The 12,834-nt window shown below is 55.1% G+C and overlaps 1 protein-coding gene across 5 annotated transcripts in view; it reads left to right on the top strand.

The window, feature by feature from the left end:
- CFAP99 (cilia and flagella associated protein 99) overlaps window positions 1-11,409 on the top strand; it is a 39,856-nt gene extending 28,447 nt beyond the window's left edge. For 4 of the 5 annotated variants that reach the window (XM_074320330.1, XM_074320311.1, XM_019711501.2 and 1 more), the window contains exons 9-16: window positions 535-606; window positions 852-943; window positions 1,568-1,772; window positions 7,123-7,280; window positions 7,402-7,570; window positions 8,119-8,324; window positions 9,864-10,020; window positions 10,140-11,409. In XM_074320330.1, coding sequence (XP_074176431.1) covers window positions 535-606; window positions 852-943; window positions 1,568-1,772; window positions 7,123-7,280; window positions 7,402-7,570; window positions 8,119-8,324; window positions 9,864-10,020; window positions 10,140-10,256 — 1,176 coding nt within the window. In that variant the 3' untranslated portion in view covers window positions 10,257-11,409. The remainder of the gene's footprint in view (window positions 1-534; window positions 607-851; window positions 944-1,567; window positions 1,773-7,122; window positions 7,281-7,401; window positions 7,571-8,118; window positions 8,325-9,863; window positions 10,021-10,139) is intronic. The other variant, XM_074320314.1, reaches the window with a different exon arrangement.
- The last annotated feature ends 1,425 nt before the right edge of the window (window positions 11,410-12,834 follow it).

Raw genomic sequence — 12,834 nt, forward strand, 5'->3', positions numbered from 1 at the left:
ACAGAGATGGGCCCCCTGAGCAACTGGGGCAGGTGGGGCAGCGGGCACCCAGCACAGTAGCATGGCCCAGGGGAGATGGCTGAATTCCCATGGGGGGCCTTTTACCACCTGTGGCTTGTGGTGTCCACTGTGAAGTTGTCAACAGAACAGCAGGGCTGGAGGGGGAGATGAGACAGACTCAGGGAGCAGCCCAGGAAAGGCCATGGGGCCAGCCGTGGGGGAAGCTGGGAGATGGACCCTGAGCCGGAAGCCAAGCCCTCCTGACTGGAATCCACTGTCCCCAACCCTTGCAGGCCCTGTACCTCCTCTGCCCCTACCCGGGCAGCCCAGCACCCCACAAGGCTTGGGGGACAATGCAGGACAGAGGTGCTGTCCTGGGGGGACACAGGGGCAGGCCAGGTGGAACGTGTGGATGGGCAGCTGGAGTTAGGACAGAGGGGATGGGCCAGGCCGCCCAGGGGTTCTGGGCCCACCATTCCCAGGGTGCGTGTGGGGGCACCTGTGGGCACAGGTGCCAGGCCCTGACTCCCGCAGGGCTCCAAGAAGGCGCTGCGGCTTCAATCCCCTCCCCGAATCTGCAAGACTCTGCAGCTGCTCTTCTGTAGGGTGAGGGGTGCTCCTGCTGGTCAGTGCGGGTGTGGGGTGTCCCCGGGTATTCACCTCCCAGTCTGTTCTGCCCCCGGGGGCTTGGATGGCCAGAGCTGGAGACCCCAAGGACACCCCCCCCCCCCCCCCCCCCCCCCCCCCGTTAACACAGAGGATGGGCAGGGCACCTGTGGAGGGCAGAAGGGCAGGGGGCACTTACTGCTCCAAGGCCCGCCCACACGGACAGCCCCTCCTCTTTCCCACAGCCCAATGACGACATCCCAATCAAGCTGAACACTGCTGCCATCCTGCGAGAAAGGGCCTTGTACCAGCGGCAGGTGGAGAGAGAGCTGCAGAGGTGGGGAGAAGGGTGCAGGGGCTGGCTCCTCCAGCAGAGGGGGCTGCTGGGCAGAGCACAAGAGGGGTGCCTGGCAGCTGTGGTCCTGCAGGGGTCGGGCCTCGAGCAGGCCGTGTCAGGGTCATGGCTGCATCCTAGAAAGATCATCTCAGCCCAGTGAGGGAGACTGACTGGGTGGGAGCAGGCTCAGCAGATTCCTGGCCCGCCCCAAACCTCCTTCAGGGGTCACCGCCTCCTCCGGCCCCTTCCTGACGCCCCCTCCCCTAGACCCAGGGTGCAGATCCCTGTACTTGCCCCATGAGTTGGGAGCTTGGCCAGATGGCTGAGGGACAGACAGATGGATAGGAGGATGGCAGACGGACAGACGGTGGGCGGGGTATGGTGTGTGGACAGATGGGTGAGTGGATAAACAAGTAGATGAAGGGAGAGGTGGAGAGATGTGGCTGAAGGGTGGACGCATGGGTGGGCAGTGGGTGGGTGGGTGGGGGATGTGGCTGGTGTTGGGTAAAGGGCAGCCCGTGCTGTGAGGGCCACTGTTTCCAGGGGAACCTGTGGCCTCCTGGTGGCCAGTGCAGGCCCCATCCCGGGAGGAACCCAAGCCCTGCCCCTTGCCCTCTCTCCCAGGGTGGACAAGCTTGTAGACGGGGCCAGGGACTTCTCCGCGTTCCTTGAGTGGCAGAGGAAGATGCAGGCAAAGGACCACGAGGAGCAGCAGGCTGCCGGCGAGTGCCGGAGGCTGCAGGGCAAGCTCAGCCACGAGGAGGCCATCCTGGCCCGGCAGCGTCTCCTGCAGGAGAACAAGCAGAAGGCAGACCGGAAGAAAGATGAGGTGACTCGGCGGCTGTGGGTGGCTGGGGGCCTGTCTGACCCCCAGGAGCTGTGGGGCTGTGGCCGGCAGTGGGCCTGGCTGCTCCTGAGGTCATTGGCTGGCAGGTTGACCTTAGATCATTTCCTCCTAAGACCCACAGAGTGGCCCTGGTCTCTGTCCCCACCTCGACAGCTTCTGGGGGTTCTGGAGGCATTTCTGGTCAGCTGGCCTGAGCGGACTGTCTGGCCAGCATATCTGGTCCAGGATGCCCCTGCCCCTACCAGCAGGGTCAGTCGGTCCACACATACACATGTGAAGGAAGACCTGAGGTTCTGGCAGAAACTTCTGGAAGGCTGACATATTTGTATAAGACATGTTTGTGTGTGACACGTTTGCGCGTCCTCTCCCACAGGAGGGTCTGTGGACGCCCATGTTACCACTTTAGAAGGTGCAGACGTACCAGTACTGGCTCTTCCTGCTCCTGGTGGGAGCTCCAAACCTGTGCCCCCAGAGAGCCTGTTCCTGCCAGTGGGCCTCACAGGCCCCTGCAGCTCGGCCTCTCCTTAGACACGTGCCACTGAGCGCCTGAGGTCAGGGGACACACAGCGTTCACCCAAATTACTTCTTTGGTGCTCATTTGTGTCTGTCTGTACTTGATGTTACGGTTTGCTTTCCCTTTTCAGTTCACTTTTTTAACATGTGAAGTCAAACAATATGACAAACAGAGAAGTCTCATTTCTTGTATGTCTACAAATTACAGCCCATTTCCCCCTTCCTGCCAAGTCCTTATTTTCGTGAATTTCTGCATTATCTTTTCTGTTTTTCCTTCTGAGCAAACATACACACTTGTAAACACACTCTTCTTACTACCCTCGTCCTTACCTAAAATGCCACGTCTTGCTTTATCTGCCACGAGTAACGGGCACGTTTTTCGTATTTGTGGAGGTGGATTTTCAAGGTAAATTCTAGACAAGGGATGGCTACGTCAGCGAGTGACAGACCGCATGTGGGCTGTCCTGCTGTTCTTGTCTTGTTGTCTGGGGCACGTGGCTCCAGAGAGAAGCCACGTCATTTTCCATCAGGCCCGAACCAGAACCATGGTCACTCCCCCAGACTGGGGGAGGGGCCGGGTCCCCATGGTGGGGGTCCCATGCCCTCGCAGTGTTCCATGCTGAATTCCGGAGTTTTGCCATCTTATAGGTGAGAAATAATATCTCGCTACAGTTCTGATTTGCATTTCACTTATTATTGTGAACTTGAGCATGTCTTCATGTAATGAAGAGCCATTTGTGTATTTTTGCTTTGTGCACTGTCTGCTCACGTCTTTTGTCCATTTCCTTTTTTCCCCTGGCTTTGTTGGGGTCTGATTGATAAGTTAAATGCGTATATATTTAAGGTGCATTGCCTGATGTTTTGATATACACACACATTATGCAGTGGTCACAGTCAAGCCAATTAACACCTCCATCACCTGGCTTTTGTGTGTGTGCTGAGAACACTTGGGATCTACCGTCTTAGCAAATTTCAAGTGTGCAATACATCAGCTAGCGTCACCATGCTGCACTTTAGGTCCCCAGAACTTGCTCACCTTCTAACGGAAACTGGCTAGCCTCTGACCAGCATCTGTCTCCCCATTTCCCGGCAATTGCCATTTTACTCTTTGTGACTGTGAGGTTAGATCCCACATATAAGTGAGATCATACGGTGTTTGTCTTTCTGTGTCTGGCTTATTTCACTCAGCGTAATGCCCTCCAGGTCCATCCATGTTGTCACAAATGGCAGGATTTCCTTCTTCTTTAAGGCTGAGTAGTATTCCATTGTTTATATACACGCCTCTTCTTTACCATTCATCTGTCCATGACACGTGGCTTGTTCCCATGGCTTGGCTACTGTGAATAATGCCGCAGTGACAATGTGGGTGCAGATAATCTCTTCAAGATAGTGATTTTATTTCCTTCGGATAAATACCCAGGAGTGGGATGCTGGGTCGTAAGGTAGTTCTATTTTTAACTTTTTGAGGAACCTCCATAGTTTTCCATAGCAGCTGCACCAATTTATATTCCCACCAGCAGTGCACAAGGGTCCCTTTTCTCACATCCTGCTGACACTTGTTATCTTTTGACTTCTTTATGACCGACAGCCTAACAGGTGTGAGGCGATATCTCATTGTGGCTTTGATTTGCATTCCCGATGGTTGTGACACGGAGCATCTTTTCATGTGTCTGCTGGCCGACTGTATGTCCTCTTTGGAAAAAATGTTTGTTCAGGTCCTTTGCCCATTTTTCTCATCAAGTTACTTTATTATTTTTTGCTATTGAGTTGTATGAGCTCCTTATATATTTCAGATATTAAACCCTTATTGGATAAATGGTTTGCAAGTATTTTCTCCCATTCCATAGGTTGCCTTTTTGTTTGTTGTTTCCTTTGCTCTGCAGAAACTTTTCAGTTTGATGTAATCCCATTTGTTTATTTTTGCTTCTGTTGCTTGTGATTTTGGTTTCAAATCAAAAAAAAAAAAAATCATTGCCAAGACCCATGTCAAGGAGCTCCTCCCATGTTTTCATCTGGGATTTTTCTGGGTGCAGGTCTCTGTAACTGTCCCCACACTATCACCCCCGACAACGTGGCCAGGCTGGGGCCCTGGGCTCGGCTTAGCTCACCGCCTGATTCAGGCCCCTTTCTCTGCCCCAGGTCTACTTACTTGACATAAGATTCCTGGAATGTTCTGGTGGCCCATTTTTTTTCACCTGGTATTTCCACACAAACATTTCTCCAACTTACTACAAAGTTTTCAAAAATACATTTTTTAAATAAACTTTTTGTGTTGAAACAATTTTAAGAGTTACAGAAAAGTTGCAAAGGTGGTTCAGAGAGTTCCCATACCCTCCCCACCCAGCTTCCTCTGCTGGTAACACCATGTGCAGGCTCCTGGCTGCCACAACCAAGCACACAAACTGGAGATGGTTCTGGAGACCCCAAGTCCATGATCAAGGTGTCGGCTGGGCTGTGCTCTCTGCTCAGTCCCTCAGGGAGAGAAGGGTCCTTCCTGCCTCTTCCAACTTCCTGTGACCCCAGGAATTCCTTGTTTTATGGCAGCCTCACCCGTCTCTGCCTCCATTTTCACACGGCCGTCTTTTCTGTGTCTTTCTGTGTCTTCTCTTCTTATATGGAAACTTGTCATTGGGTGTAGGGCCCACCCTAACTCCAGGATGATTTCATCTTGAGATCCTCAACTACTTATTAGATGCTTAACTAGTTGGAAATAATATCGCATTCTGAGGTCCTAGGTGGACATGAATTTTGGGGGGACACTAACTCACTACACCATGGTATATTTGTCACAACTAAGAAACCAACATTGGTTCGTGACTCTAACTCCACACTCTAGTCAGACTTCATCAGTTTTTTCCCCACTAATGTTCTTTTTCTGTCCAGGATGCCACCCAGGACACATTACGTTGAGTTGTCGTGTCTCAGACTCCTCTTGGCTGTTACATTTTCTCAGACTTTCCCTGCTTTTAGTGACCTTGACAGTGTTTAGGAGTGCTGGTCATGTAGCCCATAGGACATCCCTCAGCTGGGGTGTGTCTGGTGTCCTTCTCGTGATTAGACTGAGGTGTGGGGCAAAGGCTATAGAGGTGAAGTGCCCTTTTCATCACATCCTGTCAAGGGTGTCTGCTGTCTATAAACTTATCACTGTTGATGTTGACCTTGATTACCTGGCTGGGGTCATGTTTGCCAAGTTTGTCCACTGTAATTATTCCCCCTTCCCATTTTGTACCCTTTGGAAGGGGGCCTCTAAGCACTGCCCACACTCAAGGAGGTGGGTGGTTCTTAGGACCACTGCACGGGAGCTTGTCTGTTCTCCCCACTTACTCATTTACTCAGCCACTTATTTATACCAGAGTGGGCTCACGCCCATTTATTTTATCTGTCGTGTTATAACCCAGTAGGCATTGTTGAATTTGTCACTGGCTTTGGTGACTGGGAGCCCTTTCAGGTTCACTCCTGTGTCCCTTTGACACGACCCCTGTCCTGTTATTCTGAGCACTTCTTTACTTCCTGGTACTATAAAATGCTCCAGGCTTGTGTGTTCCCTGCCCCAGCCCTAAAACTGCCATTTTTCCACGAGCCCTGGTTCCCTTTTCTTAGACCTGGAATGAAATTACACAGCATTGAAGGAGATGGTTACAAGCCATTCTTGGACGCGCCAGCAGACTGTTTTAGGATAGGATGACTTCATGCCCTCAACCTGGCGTCCAAGCAGTCCGCGGGCTGCTTCTCCACTTACCTGCAGTTGAAGATGAGCTCCCAGTTGCAGAGACTTCCGGGCACTAGCAGCCCAACAGGTCCCCAGCAGCGCAAATCCTACAACGGCCTTTGTAGGATCTTGCGAACTGAAAACATTATTCTCGGTTGTCCACAATAGCACCAAAGTGGAAACAATCTGAGTCCATCAATGGTAGAATGCATCAAAGAGCTGTGAAATAGTACTCTCAAAAACAGCCATGAGGGGCGGCCGGTTTGCTCAGTGGTTAGAGCGCAATGCTCATAACACCAAGGTCGCCAGTTCGAGTCCCACATGGGCCAGTGAGCTGCGCCCTCCACAACTAGATTGAAAACGATGGTTTGACTTGGAGCTGATGGGTCCTGAAAAAACACACTGTTCCCCAACATTCCCAATAAAAATTAAAAAAAAAAAAATTTTAAAAACAGCCATGAAAAGAAGCCAGCCGCACTCCAGGCGATGGATGAGGTAGGTGGGGCTAAGAAACACCTCATCCTGAGCAGAAGAGACGGCTGGAGCAGACACAGGGACCATCCCAGTTACCTGTGGTCAGAGCGGCAAAACCACGCCCTGTTGTCTAGAACTGCGAACTCCTAAGGCACCAGGAGGAAAAAGAGCACGGGGTGACCATCCAGACAAGCCCAGGGGAGAAGCCCGGGGCCGCGTGACAGGGAGCCTGGCATGTCCTATGCACAAACCCGGGCAGGTATCTGAACACTCAGACCCACGCAGCTTAAACGCAATGAGTGCCCTATTCTCTGGAGTCCGGTGTCTTCACGGTAAACCCAGTGGCTCTGACTTGGTTTCCCCAGGACTCACTTGGCTGCACCCTCAGCTTTATCATCAGATGGTTCTGGGCTCACAGCCCCGGGACCACAGTGGAGGCAGGGAGGACATGGGGTGTAACTTCCCCAGCAGGCCCGGCTTCCCGGCTGATGAGCTTAGTTTCTGGTTCCAGGGTGATTCGGGGTCTGGGGCTGGATCGGCCCCCCAAGACCTCATGCTGCTCGTGGGGCTAGGGCAGGACCGGGGGCACAGGTGTGCTCCAGGATCCCCTCATGGCACTGGCTCTGACCATGGCAGGTGGCTGTCCCAGCAGATGGCCAAGCTGACACAGCAGTGTGCAGAGAGACGCCTCCAGGAGGAGAGGTCCATGAAGGAGCTGGTGGAGCAGGTGATGGAGGGGCACAGGAACACCCAGGTGGCGCAAATGAAGCTCCTGAAGGGCCGACGGCAGGCAGGTAAGTTGGGGCCAGGTGTACCAGGTTAGTGAGGGCCAAGGTGCCCTTGAGGAAGGCCGGGGTTGGGCTGGCACCCCTGCTGAGCGCCTGCCGACTGCTGTCCGCCCAACCCCCTCAGTAGCCCTCTTGACCCCCAAGTCCAGGAGGTGAAGGAGGAGAGCCAGGAGCTGCTGCAGCGCAGAGCACAGGAGGCCAGGGAGGAGCAGACACGGCGCTGTGAGCTCATCTCCCAGCTGCGAGCCCTGGAGACACAGCCCACGCACAAGGGCAAGCTTGTGGACCTGACCCAGGTGGGCACACAGCCCCCGGAGCCCACACCCCATCCAACAACCCCAGGGAGCTCCCCTGGGTCTTGCTGTGCCTCGTGTTGCCATGGGAGGGCGTGTCCAGAATCCCCACTGAGATCCACCTGACTACTCACGCCCAGCTGTGGGCCCACAACCACTGTGCCTGAGGCCTGGGTCTGGCCCAAGAGTTCACAGTCCTGTCAGGGAGACTTTTGTGACCCCAGGGGTGGGCAAGGTTGGCTTCACAGAGCTGTGTATTGAGAGAGGTCCTGGACTCCCCTGGGGGGAAGAGCAGTGTAGGGAGAGCACAGTGCACAAAGACCACACGGGGTTAGGGCTGCGGAGGGGCGCAGGCTGGAGAAGCTGGGTGGTAGACACGTGATACAGGCCCTACTGAGCAGAGGGAAGGAGGTCCCTGGGCACGGGGCCAGGCCTCTGGAAGGCGGGAGGGGCACCAGCGCTGGTGCCCAGGAGGTGGCCGGGCAGGCTAGGCATGCTGGCCACGGGTCTGGCTCCTAGCCTAGGTCCCCTCCCCCAACCTACGCCCCCAGATCCCTGGGTATGGCCTGGAAGGGGAGATGTCCATTGTGGAGCTGCGGGAGAGGCTGGCCCGGCTCAAGGAGGCCCAGAAGCGGGAAGAGGAGGAAAAGCGGGACCAGATCATCCAGGGCAAGCGTGCCAAGAGCCAGGAGCTGCAGAATACGCTGGAGCAGATCTCGCTGTGCCGCTCGGCCATGGGCCGGTCTGCGGCCTTGAGGTCCGTCCTGCCCTGCAATGCTTTCCCCACCCCTAGTATCTGACTAGACAGTTGTCAGGCCTACAGAAGTGGTGGGAAACCACGCAGTGACGGCTTAGACGCCCATAACCTAGATTCGGTCACTTTGTATCTAGGTCACGGGCATGACCTTTGCCACGCACTCCATCTAAATGGCTAGCTATTTATCTGTGTTTGCAGAACCATCTGGAAGCAGTTGCAGGAATCTGACACCATTCCTAAACACTTTGGGGTGCACCTTCTGAAAAAAGACATTGTCCTGCATAACCACAGCACAATGCCATAACTAGGAAATTCAGCAGCAATTCCCGACATCATCTGAATATCCTGTTCGCACATTTCTCTGGGGCTCCTACGACTGTTTGCTGTAACCTTTTTTCATGTTGAACCAGGACCTAGTTGAGACTCACCCAAGCACTGGATTGTGAGCGTCTCCACTCCTCTCTCATGGAGAGCGTGCACACACCCCCTTTCTATTTGTTTGTTTGTTTGTGGAACACTGGTGACTTTTCCAGCCCCATGTGCTGTCCCGAGGCAGCTCGGACAGGCATGGGCTGTGGTCACCCACAGGGTCAGGCTGGCCTTTGGGCTCTGGCCTGATCCCAGAGGGAGGCAAGGCTGCCCCAGGGGAGGTGGCATCCAGCCCTGTCAGAGTATAGGCTGGTTCAGAGTCTGGCACACAGGGCTCCAGAGAAAGTGTCTCAGTATAACTGGGGTGGGGTGGACAGAAGGAAGGACAGTCACAAAACCAACACTGTTGAGCCTGAGTGTCTGCTGCTCTGGTTACAACTCAGAGGAGGCCTGTGTCAACTGCTGCGGGCTGCCAAAGGAGGGTGACTGGCCACTCAGCAGGCCCCCAAGGTGGCACGCACCTGGGGGACCTCACCACTTCCCAGCTGCTTGACAGATGCCAAATGCAGTCTGGTTGGTGTTGAGGAACTTCCAAAGGTCCAAGACTGCTAACAAAGCTCCTGGAGCCCCCTGCATGCTGCCAGACCCCATGGCGTTAATTCCGTAGGGGAGTTTTAGTGGGCAGTCAGGCTGGGGTCAGCCAGGCAGCATGTTCACCAAGGGAACAGCACCTGCAAATGCCCTGTGCTGTTATGTGTGCTTAAACCAAAAACAAACAAAAAAACAACACCACCACCCCCAAAAAAAACCAAAACGGCAGGAACAGTCTGTATAACGCGATCTTACTTGCGGAGGTGGGAGAGGAAAATCGCCTAACATGGGAAAGGTTTGCAAAGATAGCCCCATGTTAGCAGCGGTTACCTCTAGGCAAGAGAGGGGCAAGATAAAAGGGGGCTTTCACTTTTTTACCCCAAGTACATACATAGCTAATACACATGGAATGCCTTTTTCAAAGGGTGAAGTACAAAGAGCAGAAAAGGTAGAGGCGCTGGGGGGACCCCACCCCCACCGGAGCAGTCCTCTAAGGGCCCCCGCCCCGCAAGTACTAAATCACCCCGGTTCACCTGTGTTCGAGGGGCCCCTCCTAAGCCGGCCCTGCCGCCCGCCCAGGTGCGAGGAAAGGAAAGCCGCGGCCCCGAGCGCGCCCTCCCAGGACGAGCGCGTGCTGCAGCTGCAGCTCAGGATCAAGGAGAAGGCGGCCGAGCGCCGCAGGCAGGCGGCCCTGCTGCACGTGTCGGCGCCGCGGGCTGCGCGCCCCAAGCCGCAGGTGAGCCCTGGGATCCCGCGGGGAGGCTGGAGGGCCGGAAGGCCGTGAGATGGGGGCGCGGTGTCGGAGGGGAGCTGCCCGGCCCACGCCCACCCTGTCTGCCCGCCCACCGGTCGCAGGCTCAGCGGGAGGCGCAGCACTGGCTGGAGCTGGAGCGGAGCCGCCAGCGCCGGCAGGCGGCGCTGCAGCGGGAAGGCTCCGCCTGCGGGCCCGCGCGCCGCCTGGGGGCCGCCTGACCCGGGCGGGCACGCCCCCGGACCCTGCGACCCACTCCTGAATAAACCGCGCGGCCTGCCGTTTGCGCCTCCTTTTCCTCCTCGGCGCCCCGGTGCCGCTCCCCAGCCTCCTACGCCCCTCCTGCCCTAGTCTCCACCTGCGCAGAGCAGATAAAACGCTGGACGCCCAATCATTGCGACAACCTTGTGCCAAAAAAGTATCCGCTCTTATCTGGAATTCCAATTTATGTGGGCGTCCCGTATTGTATGCGCTAAATCTGGCCACCGTAACCCTTCCCTACGCCCCAGCGCGAGGCATTCGTGGCGCCCCCTCTTCGGAGCTCCCAGAGCCCCCTCTGTGCGTGCAAACATGGAATCTCCGCTCTCCATCTGGAATCCGGTGGCTTAACCAGGGGACCCCCAAGACTGGGTGTGTGATTGTGCACGTGCGTTTCCTCAGACAAGTGGCTGAGATTCTCGAGCCACTAGAAACTGGCCCTTCTCATGCCTTATCTCATGTAAACCTCACCGCAGTGGGGGTCAGGCTGGGGATGTAGGAGTGCTCTCCAGCCCCTATTCTACTGAGGAGGCCTCTGGTGCTAAGGTGAAGTGACTTGCCCCGAGAGCTGGGACCCAAAGCTAAGGCTGGGTGACTTCAGAACACCTCCCAGCCTTCTCCAGCATCACCAAAGGAACAAGATTCACTCTCCTGGGTCCTGGGTCCTGGGTCCCCGAACCCGGCTGGTGTGGTCTTGAGGACAGGTTGGCTGAGTGAAAGCCTGCTGTGCTGCAGCTCCCAGGAAGGAGAGAGTATGGGCAAGCCCAGGGGGTGGGGGGCATAAGGGAGGAGCTGGAAACCCCCAGGTGGGTGGATGTCCAGGGGAGAGATCCCTGCCCCCCCCCACATCCTTCTTGGGTCTGCAGAGAAGGCACCTCAACAGAGGAGGCTGGACCCCACTGGCACATTCAGATTAGGAAGGTGGGCAATTCTAAGTGACAAGAACAGAATAAAAGATAAAGAGCAGAGTTCCTGCCCAATACTCTGAACCTCATCAGAACCCCAGGACTTTTCCACAACCAAGGTTGGTAAAAAGAGGAATTTCCAACTTCCTGGTCCAATTAGAGCTGGGAGCAGATTGCATTTCATTTAAAGAAATAAACATGACATTTAATATCCTGTGTTGTGTGATTTAAACCCATTTCATATACCAAGGGAATACGTTGATGGTGACCTGTCTAGAGAGTCCCTCAGGAACTGCGAGGGTTTCAAAAGGAATTATTAGCTCCAAGAATTGGCAAGCCCAAAGGAGGCTTGCCTTCAGGATAGGTCTGATCCAGGAGCTCTGTCTCAAGCTGGTAGCAGCTCCAGCCTCACCACATCCAGAGAAAAAAGGGCCACCTATTCCTGGTGCTCTCATAGGAGGTAAGCCTCTCTGTCCTTGAAGCCTTGTGAACATCTGTTTCAGTGTCACTGGCCTGAAGTGACCATGCTTTGCTGAGCCAGTTCCTGCCATATGGGAAGGTCTGCGTGGGTGCCCATAGCCAGCCCTGTGATAAGAGAGGAATTACCCTCCTCCTATCAGACCAGCCTCTGGAGCAGAGGGGACAGAGGTTGTGGCCCAAACAATTTGGTTGCTATTGATGACGATGCTGGTTGGTAGTCTCCAAGGTACCTGCCCTCCTGTACTGGTCACTTGCTCGGAGCTGCCATGAGAGTACCTGGACCTTCTGCTCCAGACAAACCTGGGCGGGAGCAGGCCTTGGGCCACCCCCTGAGGTTGTGGCCGGGGGCATGCTTTGCATGGTCGATTGATGGCAAAATGTCTTCCCATAGCCATGTCCCTCACCTTGTGACCTCCCATCAGGAGGCAGAGTCTATTTCCCCCAGCCCTTGACTTGCTTTGGCCAATAGGGTGAAGAAGTGGCTGTGTGCCAGTTTAGAGCCTGGGCCTCAAGTGGCCTTGGAGCTCCTTGTTCTGGAACCCTGCCCAGCCTAGGTGGTCTGCCGGGATGAGGTACCATGTGGAGGAAAGCCAGTTGGCCCAGCAGAGGCCATCGTCCCCCACTACCCTGCAAATCAGTAGACTCCAACATGTGGGCCCAGCCAGGACCAGGACTTCTCCTCTGCTCCCCCAAACTAAGTTGTAGATTCATGAGCAACAATTAATGCCTGTTTGTTCAAAGCACTTAGCTCTGAGGTTTCTCCCAAAGCAACAAGTAACTGATGTGCCCTCAAGAGCTGAGGATGCCTGCCCTGCTCCCTGCACAAACCCTTGGAGAGGGAAGCAGGCTTCCTGGGTGAAAGGGCCAACCAGGGAAGATAAGGTCCAGCTGGTGTGAGAAAGCGCTCTCTGGACCATCTGGGGAACTGACATTCTGCTGAAGTGTGTTTTCTACGTAAGTGCAGCCAAAGGACCCGCACTGACAATATCTGAAACTCACTTGGGTGGGGGGGCTTTGGAGAAAGTTAAAAAGCACATTTTCAGGCCTCATTCAGAGATTCAGTTTGTGAGGCCCAGGAATCTGCACTTAGCTGTGTGGCACTGTGGGAGCACTGAGGTGCCAGCCTTTTCTCTAAGCTGGGGACGTTCAGGGCCAG

The sequence above is a fragment of the Rhinolophus sinicus genome, linkage group LG02 (genome assembly GCF_036562045.2).
Source record: "Rhinolophus sinicus isolate RSC01 linkage group LG02, ASM3656204v1, whole genome shotgun sequence".
NCBI classification, from domain to species: domain Eukaryota; kingdom Metazoa; phylum Chordata; class Mammalia; order Chiroptera; family Rhinolophidae; genus Rhinolophus; species Rhinolophus sinicus.